The sequence below is a fragment of the Bicyclus anynana genome, chromosome 18 (genome assembly GCF_947172395.1).
Source record: "Bicyclus anynana chromosome 18, ilBicAnyn1.1, whole genome shotgun sequence".
In the NCBI taxonomy this organism is placed as follows: Eukaryota; Metazoa; Arthropoda; class Insecta; order Lepidoptera; family Nymphalidae; genus Bicyclus; species Bicyclus anynana.
The window spans coordinates 7,163,556-7,191,469 of record NC_069100.1 but is presented as its reverse complement, the minus strand read 5'-3'; the positions used below and the strand labels follow the sequence as shown (position 1 = coordinate 7,191,469).

The 27,914-nt window shown below is 40.1% G+C and overlaps 2 protein-coding genes across 2 annotated transcripts; one reads left to right on the top strand and one right to left on the bottom strand.

Annotated features, from left to right (window-relative positions):
- Positions 1–313: 313 nt before the first annotated feature.
- LOC112045038 (puff-specific protein Bx42) lies at positions 314–14,346 on the bottom strand. Its single transcript, XM_052887048.1, has 12 exons — positions 14,223–14,346; positions 13,698–13,849; positions 13,046–13,203; positions 12,260–12,442; positions 11,469–11,548; positions 10,706–10,887; positions 9,733–10,120; positions 8,764–8,897; positions 8,036–8,180; positions 5,327–5,420; positions 1,473–1,613; positions 314–632 (listed from the first exon to the last, which is right to left on the bottom strand). The coding sequence occupies exons 1-11, from the start codon at positions 14,264–14,266 to the stop codon at positions 1,479–1,481; spliced, it is 1,695 nt and encodes a 564-aa protein (XP_052743008.1). The 5' UTR covers positions 14,267–14,346; the 3' UTR covers positions 314–632; positions 1,473–1,478.
- Positions 14,347–14,480: 134 nt separating this feature from the next.
- On the top strand, positions 14,481–26,701 carry LOC112045051 (uncharacterized). The gene is made up of 7 exons (XM_024081106.2): positions 14,481–14,731; positions 14,835–14,907; positions 16,557–16,699; positions 17,466–17,542; positions 18,058–18,224; positions 19,769–19,915; positions 20,853–26,701. The coding sequence occupies exons 1-7, from the start codon at positions 14,690–14,692 to the stop codon at positions 21,164–21,166; spliced, it is 963 nt and encodes a 320-aa protein (XP_023936874.1). The 5' UTR covers positions 14,481–14,689; the 3' UTR covers positions 21,167–26,701.
- Positions 26,702–27,914: the final 1,213 nt, after the last annotated feature.

The window sequence follows — 27,914 nt, the reverse complement described above, 5'->3', positions numbered from 1 at the left end:
TTCAGAGGGCGTAGGTTCAAATCCGGTCCGGGGCATGCAGTTTCAGTTGTGTGCATTTAAAAAATAAAAAAAATAAAAATACTACGTGTCTCAAACGATGAAGGAAAATATCCTGTGAAAACCTGCATGCATATGTGTGTGAAGTCTGCCAATCCGTATTGGGCCAGCATGATGGACTTTTTTAGCATAACCCCTCATTCCAAAAGGAGGCTCGTGCTCAACAGTGAGCGGAATATGGGTTGTTACTTATTTACACGAATAAAATAATAATAACAGCGCTTGTCATAAAACGGCTAGTAAAAAAACAAACAGCTTTTATACAAATAAAACTTTATTACATTTATTAACTAACTTAAATTACAAATATTTATTGCTATTACAAAATAGTCCGTTCAAAAACATGTGACGTGGATGATAAACTAACTTTCGTCACACTATAGCAAAGTCTTAACGTCAAGGTAAATTAGACCTAATGTCCTTTCATTTAAGCTTAATTTCATCTGATTTCTAGTAAACTGTATTTTTTGTAATTATTTTCACCTATTAACAATGTAGCATGTTAGACTTTAAAACTGAGTAAAGTAGGTCCTTTTTCATAAAATGAAGGCAATGAATGGTAACATCTGATATATCTGAAACAAAAAACCAAAGATCAAACTTACGATAATTTTTCTCTGGTAGTGATTGTTGCCTTAATAGTAAACGATCATGTAACGTAACTAGCTATGAGAGGGAGAGAGAAAGAAAAAGTGCGCGCGCATTGTTCTCTTGCTCCTACAGTAACATCTCTCAACGTCCGTTCGTCACGCGTGATTACAGTTTTTGTAACGCTCGTGTCACGCATTCACCAGCTTTACCACTACCACCACCAGATTCATAATTTTTTCCGAAATATTAAAGTATCTTTTAATTATGTTCTCAATAATCTCTATGTTCTAGTGAAAGTCTTATTTAAATCGGTTCAGCCATTCTATTAGCGTGGACAAAAAGACAGACAAATAAAAAAAAAACCGAGTGTGACTTAGACCATTTTATAATTTGAACACCCTCGTACGCACGTACAAGTGACGAACGGTCGAATCAGTCAACGAATGATCGAATCTTTTACACGTCTACGGTTCGTTGTCTCACGTACAAGTGACGATCGGATCACAGATTCGATCAATCGCGATCGACACGTGCGTAAAGAGGTTTTACATCAAAAAATAAAATTCATACGTGCAGGAGCTAGTCGCGTCGCTTCTTGGCGTGCGGTTCGTGGTGGTCTCTTTTGCGTCCCGACTTGTCCGCGCGTTTAGCTTCGTTCAAGAACCGGTCCAGACCGAACGGTCGAATCAGTCAACGAATGATCGAATCTTTTAGAAGTCTACGGTTCAATGACTCACTAACAAGTGACGATCGGATCACAGATTCGATCAATCGCGATCGACACGTGCGTAAAGAAGTTTTACATCAAAAAGTAAAATTCATACGTGTCGCTAGTCGCGTCGCTTCTTGGCGTGCGGCTCGTGGTGGTCTCTCTTGCGTCCCGACTTGTCCGCGCGCTTGGCCTCGCTCAAGAACCGGTCCAGACCGAACGGGTCAAAGTCCGCCTCGGGCTGCGTGCTCCGGGGCTGTGGAATAAACACTTTCGATACAAAAATTGCTAGAAGTTAGTTATGTAAATCTATATACAACGTGTCCCAAAATTCAACGATAAGCGGGCGCCAAAAGATTGACCTGCTCATGAGCACTTAAGGAAAAATAATAAAAAAAATATACCTAAATTTTTTTTTTAGTTACAAAATAAATTTTAAAATTCTTTGAAAATTTACACCTTGTATGATATTTTGAACTACCGCAGCTACAATTTCTTAAATATGCTTAAGATTTTTTTTGTATCGGAACCTAAGTAGTACTACTATTCACCACAACTCTTAAAAACACCACAATGCCCGCAGTTTTTACACAAAAAAATATCAAAATATTTTTTTTCCCTCAAATTTTTAAAGATTTTTACTTTCAGTCTACTTTGACTCATGGTCTTGCAAAAAAAAGTATGAACACCGCTATGGCAAGTTATTTTCAAAGTTGACGCAACTAATCAAGATTTCAAAATAGTATAATACCCTAGGATAACTAGTCGCAAAAAAAAAATATGCGTACCATTTGTAAACAAGAACTAAATTTCTAAAATGTTTTTGCTCCTAGAAATCACTTTTACTTTATGCACAAAATGATGTGAGTCATACGTTGCAATTTCCTAGAATTTTAATGGAACGAACGATAACATTTAAAAATAAGAGAGAGAGAGAGAGAGAAAGATAGCGATAAGTATACGTTAGAGAGGGATAGACAGATGTTCTTTGTTGAATGACAATGATGCAGGTAAAGAAAATCCTGTTCCCAGCAAGTCAGTACGCTCTGCTCCTTTGTTTACTGCGCAACTTTCCGTATTCAATTGACGTGGCTCTCGTACTAACGACTTTTGGCTTTGCATTTTGGACTGGACTTAAGTGATCTGCAAACTGAACTGACCTGGCATTATTTTGGACTGTGCCTGTGTTTTGTGAATTGGACTTTTGGTGTATTTTGGACTGTTTAGCGTTATCATGCCGCAACCATACACGCCGATGGAATACGCTAACATGCATCTCATTTATGGAGAATGTCGGTGCAATGCTAACGCTGCTAGCAGATTGTATCGAGAAAGGTACCCAAACGCTCAAAGATATCCAGATTATCGGGTATTTATGAATGTGCATCAAGCGTTTTCGGAGGGTCGTTTGCCGTCAGCTAGAAGAAACGCTGGAAGACCTAGATCGGAATGCGATGAAGAAGTTCTCAATGAAATAAACATTGATTCAACTACCTCAGTGCGTGCCATAGAAGCAGCTACGGGAATCCCAAAAAGTTCAGCACATCGAATACTAAAACGTCATCGGCTACACCCATATCATTACAGACGTGTACAAACGTTACTATCACGGGACTATCCACTGCGGATCGCATTTTGCCGAGTGATGCTTCAAAAGCATCGGGAAGATCCTCAGTTCTTGGATAAAGTACTATGGTCGGATGAAACAACCTGCAAGAAAGATGGCTATTTAAATCTTCACAACCTACACAGCTGGAGCAATGAGAATCCGCACCTGATGAGAGAAGACAAATCCCAATATCAATTTAAGGTCAACTTATGGACGGGCATTTTAAATGGAAAAGTGATTGGGCCTTTTGAATTACAAGGAAACTTAGATGGGGACAGTTATTTGAACTTTTTACAAAATGATTTGCAAGAATTACTAGAAGACGTCCCCCTAAGCGACCTTCAAAATATGTGGTATCAAAATGATGGTTGCCCAGCTCACTACGCTCGTCCTGTGAGACAATACCTAGACCACGAGTATCCGGGGCGTTGGATCGGGCGACTTGGTCCTATCCTATGGCCACCCCGATCACCCGACCTAAACCCCCTGGATTTCTTTTATTGGGGTTGTCTCAAAGACAGGATCTACGCAAAACCGATTACGACATTGGACGAGCTTCGGCAAAAAATCACTCAGGCTGCGGCACATATCAATGCTAGAAGATATGCGCGAAAAATAAAACGGTCGTTTTTAAGGCGATGTCGTGCCTGTATTAATGCCGGTGGAAAACAATTCGAACATTTACTTTAATGTTGTGTAATTAAAATAACAAACACATTTTTGGAACATAGTAAAATTTATTACTAACAACAAGAACAATTAAGAAATTTGGTTCTTGTTTACAAATGGTACGCATATTTTTTTTTGTGACTAGTTATCCTAGGGTATTATACTATTTTGAAATCTTGATTAGTTGCGTCAACTTTGAAAATAACTTGCCATAGCGGTGTTCATACTTTTTTTTGCAAGACCATGAGTCAAAGTAGACTGAAAGTAAAAATCTTTAAAAATTTGAGGGAAAAAAAATATTTTGATTTTTTTTTGTGTAAAAACTGCGGGCATTGTGGTGTTTTTAAGAGTTGTGGTGAATAGTAGTACTACTTAGGTTCCGATACAAAAAAAATCTTAAGCATATTTAAGAAATTGTAGCTGCGGTAGTTCAAAATATCATACAAGGTGTAAATTTTCAAAGAATTTTAAAATTTATTTTGTAACTAAAAAAAAAATTTAGGTATATTTTTTTTATTATTTTTCCTTAAGTGCTCATGAGCAGGTCAATCTTTTGGCGCCCGCTTATCGTTGAATTTTGGGACACGTTGTATAAAAGAAAGTCGTGTTAGTTACTCCACTTATAACTCAAGAACGGCTGAACCGATTTAGCTCAAAATTGGCAGGGAGGTAGTTTAGAGCCAGGAGAAGGACATAGGATACTTTTTATAGAAAAAAAATAAAAGTCGGGTTTTCCTTCCTGACGCTATAACTCCAGAACGCACGAACTGAGCCTGACTGAACTGAGAGAGGTTTTGCATTCGTTGGAAAGGTCTCGGGCTCAGTGAGGTTTATAGCAAAGAAAATTCAGGAAAAATTTCAACGTAGGGTAGGGGTAGGTTAAGGGTAAGGTAGAGGTAGTTGAAAGTTTCGAGTTTCACGCGGACGAAATCGCGGGCGTTCGCTAGTTATTAATATAATAATGTATATTGCAGGAATGCAATCTCGCGAGATTGTGACTCAGGCGAAATATTGGGAGTTTATGAATGACAACAGTTCTCGCTAATTTCAAAATCTAGCGAGATTGGCATTTCTGTCTGTTAATTTGCAAATAATCACAACATTTGAATGAAGTCGGTTAATAAATTAGGGAAAATTAACAAGAAGATTTGCGATTCGACATGAGCATAAGAGCCAGATATTTCAATTTCAGTTTGGTGAGCAAAAATCTTTTGTGCTTTATCGTTCATTTACAGTGCTGTCACATATGATCGAATCTTTTAGAAGTCCACAGTTCGATCACTCACGTACAAGTGACGATCGGATCACAGATTCGATCAATCGCGATCGACACTGATCTAGTTCGTGCGCTGCAAGTCTTTTTCATGATCGAGTGTAATCTCGTTAAAGTCGCGAAATCTCGCCACGCATGGGGCGAGATTGCATTCTCTAAATGTACATGAGTGAGACGCGCAAAGAGGGGCAAGAAGGGGCAGCTACCCCCTGACCCAAAGTTCCAAGGTCATTCAGTTTACTTCCTTTGCAATGACAATCACGTAGCGATAAAGAATCGCGCTACAAGTGTAATTGCATGCTCTTGACTACTAACTAACAAATCATATTTTTCTAATCCTCTATGAACTTGAACCCTCGATTATGGGTCATAATTCATTATCAGGTATAAAACATGTTTATAATGTAAGTAAACTCACAGGTTCCTCTCTGGTGCCGTCCTTCTCAAAGTTGACGGGTCCCGAGCGAGTGTTGGTGCTGCTGGCGCCGGCAAAACCTTTGTCTGCCACGAAACTGTAATATAAAAAAGAAAAATATTACTTTTAACAAAAAAATAAGCATGTATAAGTCACTTAAAGTTGTAGTATTGTCTGTTAGCAATGACTTGTCGTACACGTTGCAGGCTATTGTGGCGTCACTCACTAATTAATGGCGACAATGGCATCGCGTGTCGTGGCCTCACTGCTTGGTGGCGACAATGGCATCGCGTGTCGTGGCGTCACTCACCCCTTGGTGGCGACAATGGCATCGCGTGTCGTGGCCTCACCGCTTGGTGGCGACAATGGCATCGCGTGTCGTGGCGTCACTCACCGCTTGGTGGCGACAATGGCATCGCGTTTCGTGGCGTCACTCACCGCTTGGTGGCGACAATGGCATCGCGTGTCGTGGGGTCACTCACCGCTTGGTGGCGACAATGGCATCGCGTGTCGGGGCGTCACTCAACGCTTGGTGGCGACAATAGCGTCGCGTGTCATGACGTCACTCACCACTAGGTGGCGACAATAGCGTCGCATACCGTGGCGTCACTCACCACTAGGTGGCGACAATAGCGTCGCGTGTCGTGGCGTCACTCACCGCTTGGTGGCGGCGATGGTGTCGAGGTCGCCGTCGTAGTTGTCCTTGTCGGCGTTGCGCGCGGGCCGGTAGATGTGCGCGCCCACCGTGTCCTGGTTGCGTGGCGTCACTCACCACTAGGTGGCGACAATAGCGTCGCGTGTCGTGGCGTCACTCACCGCTTGGTGGCGGCGATGGTGTCGAGGTCGCCACCGTAGTTGTCCTCGTCGGCGTTGCGCGCGGGCCGGTAGATGTGCGCGTCCACCGTGTCCTGGTTGCGTGGCGTCACTCACCACTAGGTGGCGACAATAGCGTCGCGTGTCGTGGCGTCACTCACCGCTTGGTGGCGGCGATGGTGTCGAGGTCGCCGCCGTAGTTGTCCTTGTCGGCGTTGCGCGCGGGCCGGTAGATGTGCGCGTCCACCGTGTCCTGGTTGCGTGGCGTCACTCACCACTAGGTGGCGACAATAGCGTCGCGTGTCGTGGCGTCACTCACCGCTTGGTGGCGGCGATGGTGTCGAGGTCGCCGCCGTAGTTGTCCTTGTCGGCGTTGCGCGCGGGCCGGTAGATGTGCGCGCCCACCATGTCCTGGTTGCGTGGCGTCACTCACCACTAGGTGGCGACAATAGCGTCGCGTGTCGTGGCGTCACTCACCGCTTGGTGGCGGCGATGGTGTCGAGGTCGCCGCCGTAGTTGTCCTTGTCGGCGTTGCGCGCGGGCCGGTAGATGTGCGCGCCCACCGTGTCCTGGTTGCGTGGCGTCACTCACCACTAGGTGGCGAAAATAGCGTCGCGTGTCGTGGCGTCACTCACCGCTTGGTGGCGGCGATGGTGTCGAGGTCGCCGCCGTAGTTGTCCTTGTCGGCGTTGCGCGCGGGCCGGTAGATGTGCGCGCCCACCATGTCCTGGTTGCGTGGCGTCACTCACCACTAGGTGGCGACAATAGCGTCGCGTGTCGTGGCGTCACTCACCGCTTGGTGGCGGCGATGGTGTCGAGGTCGCCGCCGTAGTTGTCCTTGTCGGCGTTGCGCGCGGGCCGGTAGATGTGCGCGCCCACCGTGTCCTGGTTGCGTGGCGTCACTCACCACTAGGTGGCGACAATAGCGTCGCGTGTCGTGGCGTCACTCACCGCTTGGTGGCGGCGATGGTGTCGAGGTCGCCGCCGTAGTTGTCCTTGTCGGCGTTGCGCGCGGGCCGGTAGATGTGCGCGCCCACCGTGTCCTGGTTGCGTGGCGTCACTCACCACTAGGTGGCGACAATAGCGTCGCGTGTCGTGGCGTCACTCACCGCTTGGTGGCGGCGATGGTGTCGAGGTCGCCGCCGTAGTTGTCCTTGTCGGCGTTGCGCGCGGGCCGGTAGATGTGCGCGCCCACCGTGTCCTGGTTGCGTGGCGTCACTCACCACTAGGTGGCGAAAATAGCGTCGCGTGTCGTGGCGTCACTCACCGCTTGGTGGCGGCGATGGTGTCGAGGTCGCCGCCGTAGTTGTCCTTGTCGGCGTTGCGCGCGGGCCGGTAGATGTGCGCGCCCACCATGTCCTGGTTGCGTGGCGTCACTCACCACTAGGTGGCGACAATAGCGTCGCGTGTCGTGGCGTCACTCACCGCTTGGTGGCGGCGATGGTGTCGAGGTCGCCGCCGTAGTTGTCCTTGTCGGCGTTGCGCGCGGGCCGGTAGATGTGCGCGCCCACCGTGTCCTGGTTGCGTGGCGTCACTCACCACTAGGTGGCGACAATAGCGTCGCGTGTCGTGGCGTCACTCACCGCTTGGTGGCGGCGATGGTGTCGAGGTCGCCGCCGTAGTTGTCCTTGTCGGCGTTGCGCGCGGGCCGGTAGATGTGCGCGCCCACCGTGTCCTGGTTGCGTGGCGTCACTCACCACTAGGTGGCGACAATAGCGTCGCGTGTCGTGGCGTCACTCACCGCTTGGTGGCGGCGATGGTGTCGAGGTCGCCGCCGTAGTTGTCCTTGTCGGCGTTGCGCGCGGGCCGGTAGATGTGCGCGCCCACCGTGTCCTGGTTGCGTGGCGTCACTCACCACTAGGTGGCGACAATAGCGTCGCGTGTCGTGGCGTCACTCACCGCTTGGTGGCGGCGATGGTGTCGAGGTCGCCGCCGTAGTTGTCCTTGTCGGCGTTGCGCGCGGGCCGGTAGATGTGCGCGCCCACCGTGTCCTGGTTGCGCCACGGCTTGTCGTACACGTTGTACGCCTCGTCGTCGCCGTAACCTGCACACGGCAACGGTCATTGCACTCTTACTAACATGCGACCAAGTGCAGAGAAATAGACAAGAGATAATATCGTCTAAAAGTGTTTTTCAGATAACATTGGTACGGTGACAGTCGCCTGTACGGTGTTCATAATACGTATTATTATCGTGAATCGCGGCAAAGTCTCAAGAGTGAAAAGAACTGTCACCCGTACCATCCTACATGAAACAAAACGAACTGGAAATGACGAAGATAGGGTTAATTCCAGTTGCATTGCCTTTGCTTGAAGTTTGTCTAATTTTTGTCACGACATTATCGCGCTACTGAAGACAGTAGTTTCCTTTTATTGCAGAGACCAAAAAAAAAGATTTATGAAAAAATTCTTCTTTAAGCACCTCCTATAGAAAAATTTTAAAGTGGTAGAATTTTGAGGAAAGAGTATCATACTCTTTCCGTGCTGTGCGCTGCCACTACCAGAGTGTGCACGTTGTCATTAGTTCATCGAATTTTACCGCCCATACTTTTTACATACCGAGGGCTAAATATTAAAAAATCGATTCTTATGGAGTAAACACCAAAAAAGTTGTCGCATAACACTCACCGCTGTCCATGCCCCGGCTATTGTTGAAGAGTCGCTGATCGAACATGCCCTCTCCGCCCTGGTTGGTTTTGGCGGGCAGCCCCAGTGCGATCTGTTCAGATATGTCGCGCTCGCGCTCCTTCACCAGCTTCGATCTGAAACAAATATATTGTTCTGTTAAAGCAATTTATGTTCACCTATTAGTTTACACCTATTAGTTTACATTGCGATAACTAACAATAGGGTAGGTAGGGTTGACTCATATCAAATTTATGCATTATTATAAATAAAATTAATTATTTACTTACTTACTTATTGCATTAATATAAATAAAAACAATATTAATGCAATAAGGGTCCGAAATATATATCAATTAATAAAAGTTAAGGATTCATATAAAACTTAATTTAAACTTATATTTTTGTTCCATTCCGTTTGTAAGGGATTTGTTATAGTGACGTCATGAAACAGTTGTCAGACTGTCATGACCGACAGGCGTTTTGGCTCGTATTGTCAAAATCATATTTAAAAACTAAAATTTTCATGTAATCACGTCTCAAAAACATGAAAAAAATATTCAATCTAGTAGAACAATAATGAAGTATTTAAGAACATGAAAACAAAAAGTGTCAACTAGCCTATTGTAAGTGAGCTGGTGCTCTTTAAATAGACTCTATATATAGAATAATCTCTTTTGACGGCCGCGTGGCGCAGTGGGTAGTGACCCTGCTTTCTGCATCCACGGTCGTGGGTTCGATTCCCACAACTGGAAAATATTTGTGTGATGAGCATGAGTGTTTTCCAGTGTCTGTGTGTATTTATACATTATATAAGTATTTATATGTAGTATATAAATGTATATGAATATTATAATATCAACTATCTTAGTACCCATAACACAAGCTACTCTGTATGCTTACTTTGGGGCTAGATAGTCATGTGTATTGTTTAAGTATATTTATTTATTTATTTATTTAATAGACAGTATACCTCTTGTCAGGCGCGGCACGTGCTAAGTTCCTGTCCCGTTGCCTCTCTCTATGTCTATCTGTGCGGAGTCTCTCTCGTTCAGCAGCAGACAGCTCGCCCTCCGGCACGGGCCCAGCGCCCTCCTCCACACCCTCCTCATCAGGGTTCCGTATACCAGCTCGGTGGTCCCTGGCCCGTTGCGCTAGCATCCTCAAGTGCTCCTCCTTCTTCTCTTTCTCCCTCTGCGCCAATCTCCTCTCGAGTTGAGCTCTCGCTTCAACAGCCTCTCTGGCCTTCCTGTCAGCTATGTACAACGCCTCGGCCAGTTTGGAGAAGTTCTCGTTTATGTGCACCTGCTGGAGACCGCGACCGTCCGCGGCTAGACGCTTGTCCAAGGGTATTGTGTAACCTGAAACATAATTAAATATAAATCCCACTTCTGATAGGGATCACTTTTGACCTGAAGTACTGGCCGATGACAGGGGGAATTCCCAAATTCGCTAAGTAACACTGTACACTACGAACATCCACTAACATGCTGGAATGACAGTCAAGATCGCATTTAGCTAAGAAGGTGACCGATTTATGGTAAAGTTCTTTAAATTAATACTTGAAGATTCGCCTTCTATGGGGAATTCCAGCGGGATTTTTTTTTTATTCTTTACAAGTTAGCCCTTGACTACAATTTCACCTGGTGGTAAGTGATGATGCAGTCCAAGATGGTAGCAGGCTAACTTGTAAGGAGGAGGATGAAAATCCAAACACCTTTCGGTTTCTACACGACATCGTATCGGAACGCTAAATCGCTTGGCGGTACGTCTTTGTCGGTAGCCAGACCTGGACCAATTAAGAAAATCTCAATCGGGCCAGCCGGAGATCGAATCCAGGACCTCCGTTTTGTAAATCCACCGCGCATACCGCTGTGCCACGGAGACCGTAAACATCAAAATTTACATGAAAAAGTCGTCAGCATCAACTGGTTGAGGACACTCACCCTTGGCGTTCTTCCAGTGCGACACGCAGGGCGGCACCTTCCAGTCGCGCTGCTGCTTGACGGAGACGCGGCGCGGCGGCGAGTGCAGCACGGGCGCGGGCGGCGACGGCGCCGCGCGCGGGATCTTGCGGTTGATCTGGAAGCGCGGCGGCTCCAGCGGGTCCGACTGCGCCTCCACCATGCTGAATTATATAAAATACATGTTAATACTACCAAAACACCGTCGTGAGCTGAGTCTTATGGTTAAGTTTGGGTTTAGTCACATTTTACTACATTGCGAGCATCGTACTTTCGCTTTTCACACATTGATGGCCATACAGGCTAATTGAACTATATTCAATGCCACACTTTTGCCTTTTTTATTAACGTATATCTCTCTTTGTATATACATATTATATATTTGCAGCCTGAACATGTGATAAGGTTTATTTGCCTTTTTCACCAAATATTATTGTAAAAAAAGAAAACTTAAAAATGCAAGATCGTAGATATAATATTAAATAAATAGCCTTTTTCCAAAAAGCCTTTGATATACATAAGTTATGAGTTTCAAATGTTTAGAGTATGTCCTGCTGATCGTAGAGTCAATTGACATAGGTCTCTTCAAATTACTTCCACTGCACTCTGTCGGCCAAAACTCTGGTCCAGCAAGGCAGAGTTAGGTGGATGTATGTTGGACGTCCACATTGTCTGATACCATCTCTTGGGTACCAGAGTGTTACTTGATTGCTCCATTTTTCGGTTGGACCATGGATATACTAACCGAATAACCCTCTGTTTGGCTCCGCTGTTGAACGCGCCGCCCTGCTGCGCCGGTGTGTAGCGAATGTACTGAGCCGGTGCCTGCAAGAATTGTGCATGATCTGATCAATACATAGTGACATGTCCGTGCTCACTCATTCACTGGAGTCTGGTTGGTGATACAGTGAGCTGGTTGAAGTAACCAGAATAGTTGAACAGAAGCAGACGTTCAGGTAGTCCACCATGAATAGGGAATAATTCATTTATATTGCACACTAGCAGACGGCCGCGACTTCGTCCGCGTGGAATTCAGTTTTACACAAATCCCATGGGAACCATAGTATGAATAGCATAGGGTATTATCTAATCTTTGTTTTAAATTTCAGCCAAATCGGTTCAGTACCTTAACATCCAAACACACATCCATACAAACTTTCGCGTTTATTATATTAGTAGGATTCTCACACAAAATTTGCTTTGCAATTGAATACTGTAAATTGAACATTGATGATGTTCCAGTTTTTGTAACATAATTTATTAGTTTTTAATCTGAATAAAATGGTATGGCTTTCCAACAAAAATAATCACTGAATGAATAGGCATCTTCTAAGCCAGCTTAGTCTAACTTAGATCTGATCAATATTTCCGCCAGACATGATTGCATTAATCTAGAAAAAAAGAATATTTTAATTGTTAAACCTTTGGCAATTACTTGTATCCTTACTTACTTGTTATACTGTGATTCAGGTTTGAAAGTGTAACAAATCAACAAACAAATTCACATTAACATTCATAGTTAGATGTTCAACTCACAGCTTTTGGAGCAGCCTTCACAGGTAAAGCAGCTGATATCTTAGCGTTGGTGAGTTTCTCCAGAGCCTGCTTTGTCTTCTCAGTGATGTCCTGAATGTCGTCTTCCGTAGGCTTCTGTAGAGTGGCATCATCTTCTGCTAATACTTCTGATGGCAGTAGGTCTGTTAATTTTGAGTAGATTATCTGAGAAATGCAAATAAAAAGGTAAAAATTAAGTGGTTTCATTGACAAAATAAACAGAAGAACCTCTTGATGTAAAGTGGTGGTATGGAATTGGAAGCAGAATTAAAAATTATGGTAGTACATTCTCAAACAAACTCTGTTACAGGGAGCTCTAATGCTATTACTTTGTTTATATGCATTTTATTTGCATGTTCTATAATGTTTATTATAAACTACCAGATGCCTGTGACCCTACATACAACAGCCAACCCCTAGTAACCAAGTGCCAAAAAGGCCCAGGAAAGAAGAAAGAAGCCTGTGACCCTGTTAATGTGAAATTCAGTTTTTTACATATCCCACATGAACCATTTTTCCTAGATAAAAAGTCCATGTTCTGCTTCTTGGTCCAATTTATCTTGTGTACCAAATTTCATCCAAATCAGTCTGAGACTGAGTCACTGAGTCAACTGGGTTTCAGGGAACTGCTGGATGCTGGAAACTCGAGACATTTTTGTTTGGAATTTCATGCAAGAGGCCTGTGTCCAGTACACCTATCAGCTGTTAATAATGATGATGAATGTATTATTACTACATGTTACACAATTAACAATTTTTTTTTATTACCTTATCAGCACTGTGACCTTGTCTGGCTATTGCAGAGTACTTCACTCTTCCTGACTCATCCAACTGCACAGCTAATGCATTTGATGTGCTCTCTTTACCCCTCGCACCCATACCCAGCGGGTACTGGGCCACATGGATCTCTGGGAATGCCCCTCCATCTATAGGAAAAACATAGTTTTATTTGAATAAGCAAAACGTCTGTATTAGGAATGGTATGTTAAAATTAGGTGGGATTCAATTACAATAACTTCATGTGCCAAAACTAAAAAAGTCTGAAATATTTCAGAATAAAATTCATAGCCACACAGATAAAATTAAAATTATTATCTATACTTCTATACTAATATTATAAAGTGAATAGATTTGATTGCTTGTTTGCATTTAATAGGCTCTGAAAATTTGGGATCAATTTAAAATTAAATCTTTCACTAATGGAATGCTACATTTCCAGGGAGTATATAGCCCATATTTTAACCCTGTATTCCCATGTGAGCGGGAAACCACGGGGCGTCTGCTAGTTCAGTGTAAATATCACATGCACAAAGTTTGAGCAGTCTGGTCATTAATAAATATTTTGTTCCTGGACCCAATAATACCTTTCATATTTTGGGTTTAAAACAAAAATACTAGTGTATGGTAATGTAATCTTTACCTGCAAAATCTTCTTCTGCCCTTGGGACCCATCCTTTTCTCTGACCATAAGGCGGAACACTTGTTTGGGACACCACAACTCCACTACCCACAAGTTTCGTCCTCTGTTCGTCATCCCGATCCCATACTGGTTGTACGGGGGCAGGTAACAAGCTAGAATCGCAAAATAAGTTATGAAATATTCAGAAACCATCAAGATGCCACTATGTTAAAAACAAATAGGTTACTCTGTAAAAGAAATAATTAAAACGTAGAAATTTAAGATATACATCAAACGAAACACATACGACAGTAAAACAAATCCATTCCGTATAAAGATTTAGTAATTTTTCTGTAAAATCCAACGTAAATAGTCCAAAGGAGCAAAGAAATAAAGGTTTGTTATGTGAATCTTAAACCATACTTAGGATCAAGTAATTATATAAATTTAATCCACTGAATTACGCTTAGGAAAATACGCTTATTATTACATCAAATTCGGAAAATTATATAAATAAAATTCAATAAAAGTAAATAGACAACACACCTCGACAAAGACGCCATTTTGTTTGACAGATTGAGATTTGACATTGACAATTTGAGTTTTGAGTTTTTGACAAAGTTAATTGTCAATTTGATTACGAGTATGACAATGACAGTCAAAACATGTTACTCGTTCTAAAATCCAGAGCACAATTTGTAAGAAAATCATAATGCTATTGGTCTCAAAGTATATTTTAATTTTTAACCACAATTTATGTGATTTTGTACTTCACTGTATTAAAAATAAAATAAATTGGTTAAATTATGTAATTGTTAACAAACATTTGTTTAATGAAATGAAAAGTTGTTTGTAAAAAGAGGTGGAAATCTGACAGATTCGTATATAAATGAAGTAGACTGCGAACGTCTCCCTTTTATAACCTCAAAAATGCGCGAGAAGTGTTACAGTGCTATGGAGAAGTGAGCTTATTTTTATTCCAAAAATAGTGTTAAAGTGAACCAATTGGGACTATGCCGTCGAAGAAAAGAAAATACAATGCGCGGTTCCCAGCCGTAAGTTTTTCATGACCGAAAACCGCGATACAAGCAAGAAATTTGTGTTTTGTTTATTGTGGATTCTACGCTTTTGGCGACTGATGACATTGTTTGGTTTTAGGGGCGAATTAAGAAGATTATGCAGACGGACGAGGAAGTGGGGAAGGTGGCTCAGGCCGTGCCAATCATAATCTATATCCTTTTTTAGAGCTATACTCTCGTTTGATTTAAAACAACAACACCTGACTTTGTAGACACAACTGGCGACATTACAATGAACACTTGCTATTTTGGTCTGTCCTTTGTATTTTATTGCTCCGACAATACGAATTATTTAACTACCCAGCCTGTGAAGTAAAAATATGTCTACTTTAAACAGTGTTTGTTCTATTATTTAGTTGGTCTTGTTTACCTTTGTGTACAAAATTTTGTCTGAGCGCACACTTTGTACAAGTGTTTTCGTTCAAGTGGCTGTATATATATATAGATTTTATTTACATATATAAAAGAACAACAATCTGATTGTAAGACCAATAAATGTACAGCTGAAACAACTGGACAACAAGGATATTATTAAGACCTCTTTGGAAGAATTTAAAAAAGAAAATCCCCCTCAAATAGTATTAGGTTAAAGTTTATATGAAGTTGTGAAGTCACAGGTGTCTACTAAATTTCTTATAAACAAAGGTGTCTCATTAATAAAGGTGGTAACATAATTATAATTTAAAAAAAAGTCTTAGGTCCATGGAAAAACAACCTTCACCCATCTGTTTAATGGATGAAAAGAAACCTACTCAGAATATATTTTTTAAAATAGTAAAGGAGAATGCCCAACGGCCAATACAACATGAGCCCTGGGAATATAGGTATACATACCCTCATATAAAGTATATAGAGATTATAATATGATGTATAAATAAGTATCCAGTTAAATAAGTACTCGTAATTGCTGAATAAAATTATATTTCTTGAAGAAAATACATGTTTTTTATCACTCTTTTTGCTCAAAAAGTATGCTGCACCATTGTACTTGCATTAGCATACTAACATTGAAGCGATATAATTTTTTTCTGTTACCAACAAGCTTCACATACAAACAAAGGAATTATAAGTCTTCAAAAAAGCCTGCATGGTCAACAATCTTTTTCTTATTTAATGTAGATTTAACTATTAAAGTGGAAGTATCAAGATTTTTTAGATACAAGTAAATTGCTGGGTGGTAAGGGTAGACCAGGGTCGGGGATAGGCATTCCCTTTTGAAATTAAACACTTTTCATCTATAAAACAGATGGGTGAAGATTGTTTCTAATTTGAATTTCTTCTACTATTATTTGACCTATTTGCTAACTGTATAATATATCTTAAAAGTATAATTTTGCAACTGTGTCAGTGCTGTAATTGAATAGTAAGAAGGTTTTTCAAAAGGATGTTTTTTATAAAATTATTAAATATTAGAACTCTTTCAAGGAAATGCTTCTGTAATGCTTAATTCTGCACCCATGCTACATAATCATATTTCAATTTGATCAGTAGACATCATGATGACATGATGAGGCTTAATTTCTATCACTCAATAAAATTGAGTGATAGAAATTACAAGACAAATCACAAGACACAGACAAGAAAAATACAAGACAAATCACCAGTAAACGCTCACAATTTCACAAGGACCATGGATTTTTCCAGTTTGAAAATTTTTATAATATTAGTTTAGAAATATCATCACTCTGAACCGACTTATTTAGTTAAAATTGAATAAATTGTTATATTAGTGTGCTATACATACTTCATAAAGGTTTTTGAATCTCTGTATTTGCTTAACTCAATGGTTTTACCACAACACCTCGTACGCTGGAACTGTTTGTGGAGTCTCTGCTGAACAAGGCCATGCAAGTGACGATGCAGAGGAACGCTAAGACCCTCAGTCCGTCGCACATCAAGCAGTGCATACTGGCAGAGTCAAGGTTTGACTTCCTTAGAGACTTGGTGAGTTTGATGATTTCTTTAGTAAGTATGGTAGAAGTAATAGTAGTTCAGTAGACTGATATGCATGTATCGGCGCGTGTAAGTCATACAATAGGTCGGCTCGTGTTGTCATGGGCCGAGATAGTATGGAATGTTCTGTGGCTAGCTCATTCTTGTCGTGATGTTCAAACCGTCCACACCTTTGGTTGGATATTTTAGTATAGGCTGGGAGAAAGACTTGGGTGGAAAAGGGGAGTATTAACTAGTTTTAAATGACATGTTTCCTTCGGTCACAAGTCCAGGACTTCGTCAATGTTATTTGCTGCTATTTGGCTTTCATTCAATAATAGTGTTTTGTCCTTTAAATCCCTTGAAATACACACACACTTGATCTGTTGTCATTGACAGATAAATACTTGGTATCAAAAATTATATTTAAAAGTATGTAATGTTAAAGTTATTTGTGACATATTTTAATTATGAAATAACCCACTAGAATATATATGGAACACAAAAAAATATTGTCTAAAACAATACTAATATATGATGTGATGTGTCCTGAGTGTCTCAGGGCTCTTAGATTTTTAACTGTCTTCAAAAAAAGGAGAATGTTTTTTTTTATGTTTGTTACCGCATAACTTCGATATTTCTTAACCAATTTAAAAAAATCTGTTTGTTTGAAAGAGTATACTTCCAGATTGGTCCTTTTTAAATTTTTGTTTTTTGTGATTTTGAAGTTGGTTCAATTTTTTTTTTAAAAAGATTTTTATGTGATCCACTCTTGCAGGTGAAAAACATCCCTGATGTGACGGCAGCGGAAGAACGAGAAATGATGAGCAGGGAGGGTTCACCTAACTCTATGAGGTAACTTTTTACCACCAGCTTTTGTCAGTGGTCGTCTTTGCTAACATATAACTGTATAAACGGGTATAAGTTATAAGTCTTGCCTAATAAATGATTTCTAAAGATTTTTGAATAATCTGTAGAAATCATTTATTATGCAAAACAAGTCTTAAAATTGTACTTTATTTAGATCATAAAAAATATATGCATATGTTTTTTTAGATTAATTTTAATTTTAATTTAAACATTTGAGTGAACGTTCGAAAACGTTGTCCACCATGATGGTTAATAGGTTATCTGTGTGTATCCATTACGTCAAGCCAGTTTTGTTCAGTTTTCGCCTTTCAGTTTTTGCAAGATAAAACACGCAATTTTTAAGTTGAGTTATTAAAGCAATCATTTACTATATTTTATTAAAATTGGTATATTATATTCCAAACGAATATAAAGTATACGAAATTAATATTGTTTATATTAATTTTGATATAAGTCAACTGCCAAAGTAGTAAACTATATAAAAACAATAATATTTTCAGACATTCAGAACCAAATCCACCGCGGCGAGTAGTCAGAGAAGACTCAAACAGTTCGAGTAGCTCTGAAATTAGAGTACAAGCAACGACAGCCAAAGACATCCTTCGACGAGCGATATCCCTAGACGCAGACAAGACGAGGAACGAGACTGTGACGTCAGAGGCGATAGGTAAATACTAAATTAGAGTACAAGCAACGACAGCCAAAGATATCCTGCGACGAGCGATATCCCTAGACGCAGAAAAGACGAGGAACGAGACTGTGACGTCAGAGGCGATAGGTAAATACTAAATTAGAGTACAACTCAGACCAATTATTGTATAGGACCTGCCTTGCTAGACGTTACTTTTCTGTCCAAGTATATGATCAATAATCTAATGCGATTATTAAAACTGTTTCTATAGAATCGATGTTAAATAGTTGTAATCGTGTTCTTCGGTTAAAGAGCTTCGTAAAAATACCTTGTAATTGAATTGTGTAAAAAACGGGCAAAGACTTCTAGTTTAGTATAAGATATATACAAAATCTAAGCTCGTTTTCCTTAGAAAATGACAGACAGACTATGAGTGCGATACAGGTCCTTCTATGATTGGTTTGAGGTGTACAAGCAACGACAGCCAAAGACATCCTGCGACGAGCGATATCCCAAAATGCAGACAAGACGAGGAACGAGACTGTGACGTCAGAGGCGTAAATACATGTACTGAAAACAAGATAAATAGGAGAATTTCATATCAAAATTTAGCTAAAATAAGTATCATCTTGAAAAACTAATAAATTATAGTACAAAATACGACCAGAATAGTGTAGATTATAATTGAATGTAATAAATATCCATCTATTGATAATGATGTTGATAAATGTCTAAAGGCGAAACTATAAGCTATTAAAAATTATGAATAGGTTTTGGAATAGGAAATATTTTCCTGCAGTAAACAAAAAATTATCAGTAAAAATGTAAAAAGATCATAACAGAGTCGATAATACGTACATAACAATATTGAATTTTTGTTTTATAGAGTTTTAATAGTGTTTTGTACTTGTTTGGCAACATTGTTAAAAATTAAAAAAAAATACATATAAATAAATGATAGAGAAAAAATTTATAATTTTTTTATTCTCAAGTAAAAATCACCAAATGCAATCAGCAACACTACCCACAATTGAAAATAAAGCGTCTCGACGTAATGCGTCAGAGAAAGGGAAGCTTTTTATACTATAGATAGGTATGTGCGAACAAAGTCACCGCAAAAAGTGATCCGCAATTAGCTACACTACTGAGCGCAGCGCACACATGCACAATTTTGTCTATAATTCCATTATATATTTATGTATATATAGTTTTTACACTTCCTGAACACACAACTCATTCGACATCGTAGACGATATTTAGGTATTATATGTTTAAATAACGTTCGTTGTTTAATAAACGACTAAATGAAATTAAGACAATTATACACATTTGTCCGCCTCAGTTTTAATGTGCTGTAGCTTGGCAAATTCGTTCGTAACACTCCCGATCTGCGCGGGCTGGGGGGCGTGTATCGATGAATGAAAAACCCACGACTGATGCACCTCACTTTCCCGCGCAGTCTTTCCCCCTGTCGCCCGCATATTATGTGAGTGTCATCAACAAACTTGCCAAGCTATAGTGCTCTATCTCTAGTATGAAATATCAATTGCTTTATATAAAACAGAATTAATTGTCCATAGATTTAACAAAGAAACCGTGTGATAAGCCGATAGTGACGGCGAACTTCTACCAAGAGACGCAGACTGCGGACGACGCGCCGCAGAGAAGCGTCATAACCCTCAACCCCACGTACGCGACCCCTCAACCCTCCACATCCAACTACCCAGGTGGGTTTGTGACATTGACTCGATAATAATATGTGAAGGCATGCGTGCTTCATCTTAGACATCATCATTGCTTACCATCAGGCATGATTGTAGTTAAGCGCAAGGGTTTTTTTCTTTACAAGTTGTTATTCTTTACAAGTTAGCCCTTGACTACAATCTCACCTGATGGTAAGTGATGATGCAGTCTAAGATGGAAGCGGGCTAACTTGTCAGGAGGAGGATGAAAATCCACACCCCTTTCGATTTCTACACGCATCGTACCGGAACGTACGTCTTTGCTGGTAGGGTGGTAACTAGCCACGTCTGAAGCCTCCCACCAGCTAGACCTGGACCAATTAAGAAAATCTCAATCTGCCCAGTCGGGGATCGAACCCAGGACCTCCGTTTTGTAAATCCACCGCGCATACCACTGCGCCACGGAGGCCGTCAGAGGGCCGTCAGGGTATCCAACATAAAAAAATACTCTACTGTTAATTATAAAAGCGAAAGCTTTTGTGTGTTAAAGTGAGTATGTATGTGCGTTTTGGCTGAAATTTTAAATGGATTTTACACATAGGCTACTTTGTTTACCGGAAAAATTTATGGTTCCCGTGGGATTTATGAAAAACTGATTGACGCGCGCGCCTTTTTTTTTCAAATCCCGCGGGATTTTTTTTTCAAATCCCGCGGGAACCATGGATTTTCCGGTATGAAAAGTAACCAGTATTTCCATTCCGAATTTTAGCCAATTCGCTTTAGTAGCCGCAGCCAAAAATGGGTCTTGTTTATGATTAAAGTGTAATTTGAATTATTACCTATTTATAGGAATAATAAATAAATAGTTACAATTTTACGGAATTAATCTGTTTTTAGAAGATTAGGAGTCGTTTTATCTTTATCCGAAGCTTTTGCTTAGAATTCGGCAATTTTTACTTTATTTAGTAATTTCTGTACGCAGGTTTCAAAAGGCTAATGAGTTACCCCGAGACGGCAAGCTTCCCCGCCTACACGGACAGAAGCAGCGATGTCACCCCAATACTAAACATAGACTTTTCCAAAAACATAGGCCTCCCCGAGATTAAAGTTCTAGACACTGCAGTGGCCAGTATAGTAGGCGTGCCCAAAGATGATAAAAAGTTGCAGAGGCAAAACTCCAAAAAGTCTGAAGTGAAGAAACTCGATGCTATACCTAAATCGTTAGTGCCTCCCAGAGTCGACATAGACCTTTTGAATTCAGGGAACCTACAAATAGACGAAGACTATGATACCTGAATATTTTTTTTTTTTTATAAGTGTAAGTTTTATTTTCGAAGCGAAACTTTATTATGCTCTCTAGTGCTAACATGCGACCAACATACTCGTATCTCGTGACTGATTATTATTAGACTTGCTCTTTATTAATTAAAATGGCTAAATCATGTACTACAAGCATTGACCTCTTATAATAAAAGGATGCACAATCATGTGGAAAATTTCACTTAAAAACTGGCCAATTTTGCTTTGACAGTTTTAGAATTATTGGTAAAGAAAATTATACCTAAAGACCTTTAAATGTAGTCCAATATTCAATAAAATCCCAAATTCAGAGCAAATTCAACCTTAAGGATTGAGTTTAAGGTTGAATTTGCAAATGCAACTACTTGAATTGAGTGCCAAGAAGTTGTGTTTGGCACTCATTGAGTGGGGATGTTTTTTGGTTGCTGATTGTGCATCCACTTTTAAATAGGAGATCGATGACTACAAGCTGTTTAATTTCACTACGGTCGTTATAAGCATGAATAATAATACAAGTCATTTATACGATTTATAACCTGTTACTTTATAATCTATCTTGCGAGATTGTAAATTGCCGATAGATTGTGAACTCCATACATACTTCTAAGAACCAAACTTGAGTGATTTTTTTTTAATTTATAAATTTTAAACCAATTTAAAGATTAATTGGAGGGGAACAGAGATATTGGTCATATTTAAAAGATATGGCCAATCTTCATTATTCATTTTAAAAAAAGGTCTTTAACTGATAAAGATGTGCATATAACTGTCATACAATACGGATAATGTTTAACATCTTTTTTTTTCTAGTATTGGACCTGCATAAATGTGTTATATCATTTTTTATAAATTGTATAAAAATACCATGATAACAACAACAGTTTCATATTTCATTATAATGTATTGGATTTGCATTTCATTAGCTATTCGTGTTGAACAAGAAATATCAAAACCACATTATTAGAGTGCGCGCAAGATAAGTCGACGACTGGCGGCGTAATGTTGCCAGCGTTAGTGTCTCTTTTACCCGCCAAAAGATAGATAGAGATAGACGACAAGATGGCGGCGACAAGTTCCTATTGGCCACGCGCAAACTTATCTTGCGCGCACTATACGTAGCCATAAGCCAAGACGACATCGTTTACGAGCAAGTGAATGACAGGCAATTACCCTTCATAATCAGTATAATAGGGGGAAGACCAGGATGCGAAATTTGCAGTTACTAAAGTGTTCTGGGGATTGATTGGATTTGGTAGATTAGATGATAGGAAGAATAACTGGTTATATACTACTGAAATTATCAGAATCATGAAGGAAATAATCTCTAGTAAAAAATCAAGCGTAGCTCAAAAACAGAAATATAAATAAAGATTTTTTTGTAACTTAGGAATCCTCCCATTCCATTACGTTACGCTCAAATCGTTATAATTTCAAAATGCACACCTTTTAGCTAACAACTCGCCTCCTTATTGTATTACTGTAGAAGAAGAAGAAGAAGAAATATACTTTATTGTACATTAAAAACAAAAATAAACAATAACTTATAATAACACTTAGAAACTAATGTACAAATGGCGGTCTTATCGCTAAAGAGCGATCTCTTCCAGACAACCACTGTGGAAGAGAAAAAAAAAAACGTAAGCACCGATTCGGGTATACGCACACAAAAAATAAGAAAAGTTAAGTAATTTAAATACATAAATATTAAGCAATAATACATAATAATAATACATAGACTATACTTAACTACATCATACATATATACAAAGAAATACATATATACATACATACATACATACATACATACATACATACATACATACATACATACACACATACATACATACATGAAAACCTGCAAAACATAAAAACAAGACGGCATCTAAGGGAAGACAAAAGAAAAATAAATAAACAAAATAATTCAAAAATAATAATAAATAAACATAATACACATACAAGCGTAATTTGGATTAATAAGTTAAATTAAAAGATCAGGGAGGAAAAAAGTGCATGTTTACCAGCCGTTTGAAAGAGGTTAGAGATTGGGCACGCCGAATGTCTAAGGGCAATGAATTCCAGAGCCGAGCAGCTTTAACAGAAAAGGATTTAGAATAGAAGGAAGTATTATGGGAAGGAATTTTTAAGATTAGGTTGTCTTCAGAGCGAAGGGAGCGACAGTGAGTATCACTTAGAAAGCTAAAACGCTCTTTTAAATAAATCGGAGTCGTAGGATTAAACAGGACATTATACAAAAAAGACAGAATGTGAGTATTCCTGCGAAGGCGGATCGAGGGCCACTTGAGTTTTTCGCGAAATTCGGAAACATGGTCATATTTGCGAAGTCCAAATATGAATCTTATACAAACATTCTGAATGCGCTCAAGTTTATCCAGTAATTCTTCACTCAAATTTAGATAACAAGTGTCCGCGTAATCGAGAATTGGTAACAGGAGAGATTGTGCAAGCGCAATTTTAGTAGATAAAGGAAGGAAGTTTCGTAACCTACGAAGTGACCCCACGGATGCAAACACCTTCCCACTTACTCTGCTTACCTGAGGGGCCCAAGTGAAATACTTGTCAAAAGTAACTCCGAGATTTTTAACCGTGTCACTAAATGGCACACGCGTTCCATCAAAGATTACGTATGGAATATTATCCCAGTCAATACGTGCAACCAAACTGTGACTGCCTATAATAATAACTTGGGTTTTAGACGGATTGACTTTAAGGCCATAAGCCTTACTCCATTGCACTATACAATCTAAATCTTTATTTATGGCATCTATTGCATTGGGTAAATCAGCCAGTTTGGACTGAGCATATATTTGGAGATCATCTGCATACAGGTGATAGAGCGAGGTAAGTTGAAGAGTAATAGAACTTATAAAAAGAGAAAAAAGAAGAGGAGACAACACGCCACCTTGCGGTACGCCGGCAGAAATTGTGCACCAATCAGACACAGAGTCATTGACTCGCACACGCTGCCGACGTCCGAACAAGTAACTATGAAACCAGTCAATCACATTAGGAGATATGTTGAGAGAAGCTAGTTTGGCTAGTAGAAGTTCGAAATCGACATTATTAAATGCATTGCTGAAATCTAGTAAGGCCAACACTGTGACACACTGATTGTCCATATTAAAACGAATATCTTCGGTAATTTTTACTAATGCAGTGGTCGTACTATGACCAGTGCGGAAACCAGATTGAAAAGGATTTAAAAGATTCTGTCGGGTTAGGAAAAGGCTTAATTGACGATGGACTAAACGCTCAAAAACTTTCGAAAGGAATGGGAGGATGGAAATAGGCCTATAGTCAGAAAAGCAGGAAGGATTTAATTTTTTGGGTAGTGGAATGACTTGAGCATCCTTCCAAGAGGAAGGAAAACTCCCGGAAGACATGGAGAAATTGAATAAGGATTTAATTATTGGAGCTAGTAGGTTAATGAGAGGAATAATCATCTTCCGACTAATGCAGTCAGTACCAATAGCATCAGAGTTGACCTCACGAATACTTCTCTCAACATCACTATCAGTGACTTGACAGAAAATAAAAGCAGGATCATCAGAAGTGGGTAAAGCTAGTAAATTATTTTTAGTAGTAAGTTTAGTGGCGTCATCAATGACGCAAGTAGAGGAAAAGTGGCTATTAAGCTGATTTAAATTTATGTTGAAGGAGCTATTATTTTGACGCGCTTTCCCAACTCCTAGAGACTTAAGAAATGTCCACACTCGACCTGAATCTTCTTCTTCGAGTATGGATTTGTGGATATGGCGTCGTTGCATGTCTCTACACAACCTGTTGCAGCGATTACTGTATTTCTGAACTTAGTTTTTTTTTTGTTTTCCCTAAACGTACCCCACCAATATTAAGGGCTCATACTTGGAGGTACTCAACAACGTGCAAGGTATAGTCACATTCATCTCGCGCGATTGAGTATCTGCAAAAATCCCCTCTTCTGCTCCTCTACTATTACAACATGTTTTAGTATCACCGAAACATGAAACTTTGGCCCAAATGTAGGCTGACCTTGAATTTAATATGCACCTAGCACGTTCGTTGATAACACTCCCATGGTATGCGGGCGACGGGCGGAAAGACCGCAGTTGTGAAATCGTGCGTGCGGGGAAGTGAAGAGCATCAGTCGTGGATTTTCGTTCATCGCTACACACCCCCCGGCCCTCGCGCATCATCGGGAGTGTTACAAACGAAGTTGTCAAGCTATAAGCTTACAAGAGTTCGAATGAAGTTTCGCTTCCACGGCGTGTACCTATTGTGCATGCCATTCTTTTATGTTGTTCTGCTATGTTTTGTAGCGTGACGTTACGTGGAATTTGTTATCCAAATAATGTTTAGAGTATAATAATAGTTTATATTACAACAAATCAGATGAAATAAATTATTATTTTACGATATGTTATAAACAACGAAATCTTTATTAAATAATGATTTATTTATTTTGCTATCATCCGCGAAAAGTCGGCGAACCCATGCGACAACGTCACCCAGGTCCGACAAAATACTCTACAACTGACTCTTTGCAATTGCACGTTGTAGAGTCAACATCTCCTGAGGATGCACCGGTTTCGGGGTGAAACGTACGTAGAGAGTATTTAGTCATCATGAACTTATCATGAACTTCCGCAAAGTAACGCCTGCTTCTATCCAATAACAGAATCTTTCATAATTGTAAATAAGTACATACCTAATATTACAAAGCAAAAATATTATTTGAGTTAATTACCTTTTTTTATGGTAATCATAATAATTACTTACTGGGACTGACAGCTTAAAGTGCTGTGCTGGATGGCCATAAAGCCCATGAGAAAAAAAGTAAACTAACATTTAAAAACCAACGTTCTATTAAAAACGTCCATCCTGACCTCAGACCAATAAGGACCTGCCTCGCTAGACATCTAATTTTCTATCAACGTATATGATCATCGATTTAATGCTATTGTATAAACTGTCTATAGAATCGATGTTTCATAGTTTTAATTGTGTTCGCCGGGTAAAGAGCTTCATAAAATACCTTTTTGTGTAGTTGAATGGTGTTAAAAACGGTCAACAACTTCTTGTTTAGTATAAGATATACGAGTATACCTAATTTATGCTCGTTTTCCTCACAAAATGACGGATAATTTTGTTCGTGAATTTGGGTGCGATACTGGCCCTTATGTAATTAGTCTGTGATCCTGACCTAACCTAATACCGATGGCCCCAGATGGTATAGCTACGCTCTTACGCCACTGGGCATAATCCTAGCCAAACAAAAGGGTAAAGTTTTATTAAATTAAAAATCATGTAAACTTTAATTATGCTAAATAGAATAAAAAATGTGGGTTATTCTTTACATCATATAAATTTCGTTTTTATCTTACCTTTATACTTACTATGAAATATTTTTTTTGTAGGTAGGTAACATAAGTATATTTTTATATTTCCGTTTGGATAACAAATTACGTGATTTTGTGTTGTTTACCAGTTTAGGTATATTGTATGATAAGTTTTTAATAAATGAGTAATGAATTATTATTGTTTAATTTTTTGTTTTAATTTGTATTTCTCACGCCCCTTAAAGAATTCTTTTACCTTTATCTATGGTTGATATACAAGTAGATAAATGCTTCACTAAAAATATACACAAACAGATATGATATAGGTAAGTAGTTGTGGTGCTGATGTCGGGTATGTCCAGTAGAATATGACCCATCTATCTCTGCGCTGATTGTTCTCGAGAGTCATTACGAATCGTCTCGCTAATAGGTTTGACGACTTCCAGCCTCCCGAACAAGCCGGTTTCCGAAAAGGCTTTAGTACCATAGACCACATCCATACGCTGCGGCAGGTTATACAGAAGACTCACGAGTATAACCAGCCATTTTGCTTAGCGTTTGTGGACTATGAGAAAGCCTTCGATTCGGTGGAAACCTGGGCTGTGCTAAGGTCATTGCAGAGATGCCGAATTGATTACAGGTATATCCAAGCGTTGAAGTGCTTGTACGAAAACGCCACTATGTCAGTCCGTATTCAGGATCAGACTACGAGGCCAATCCAGTTGCAGCGAGGAGTGCGTCAGGGAGATGTGATCTCTCCGAAGCTATTTACCGCCGCATTGGAAGAGTCTAAGATTGGAAGTCTTTAAGCTTCTGGACTGGGGCGGACTTGGCATCAACATCAATGGCGAGTACATCACTCAACTGCGGTTCGCGGATGATGTAGTCATCATGGCACAGACTCTGGATGACCTTAGTACCATGCTCAATGACCTCAGCAGCGTTTCTCAACAGGTGGGCCTGAAAATGAACATGGGCAAAACAAAAATAATGTGTAATGCTCATGTATCGCTCCACCCAGTTATAGTTGAGAACGCTGCACTCGAAATTGTAGACGAATACATATACCTAGGACATATGATCCAGTTAGGTAGGTCCAATTTCGAGAAAGAGGTGAACCGTCGAATCCAACTCGGCTGGGCTGCATTCGGGAAACTTCGCGACATCTTTTCGTCCGAAATTCCTCAGTGCCTGAAGACAAAAGTCTTCGAACAGTGCGTGTTGCCAGTGATGACCTATGGTTCCGAGACTTGGTCGCTAACTATGGGCCTCATAAGAAGGCTCAGAGTCACACAGCGGGCGATGGAACGAGCTATGTTAGGAGTATCTCTGCGTGATCGAATCAGAAATGAGGAGATCCGCAGAAGAACCAAAGTCACTGACATAGCTCAACGAGTTGCGAAGCTGAA

Bases quoted from the DNA above. Each gene is read 5' to 3' on its own strand.
- LOC112045051 (XM_024081106.2), top strand. From the start codon at position 14,690: ATGCCGTCGAAGAAAAGAAAATACAATGCGCGGTTCCCAGCC. The intron at 16,700-17,465 runs GTGAGTTTGATG...CCACTCTTGCAG, and splicing joins TTGACTTCCTTAGAGACTTG to GTGAAAAACATCCCTGATGT. The intron at 17,543-18,057 runs GTAACTTTTTAC...TAATATTTTCAG, and splicing joins GGTTCACCTAACTCTATGAG to ACATTCAGAACCAAATCCAC.
- LOC112045038 (XM_052887048.1), bottom strand. From the start codon at position 14,266: ATGTCAAATCTCAATCTGTCAAACAAAATGGCGTCTTTGTCGAG. The intron at 13,850-14,222 runs GTGTGTTGTCTA...TTGCGATTCTAG, and splicing joins AAAATGGCGTCTTTGTCGAG to CTTGTTACCTGCCCCCGTAC. The intron at 5,421-8,035 runs GTGAGTGACGCC...TTTATATTACAG, and splicing joins ACCATCGCCGCCACCAAGCG to TTTCGTGGCAGACAAAGGTT.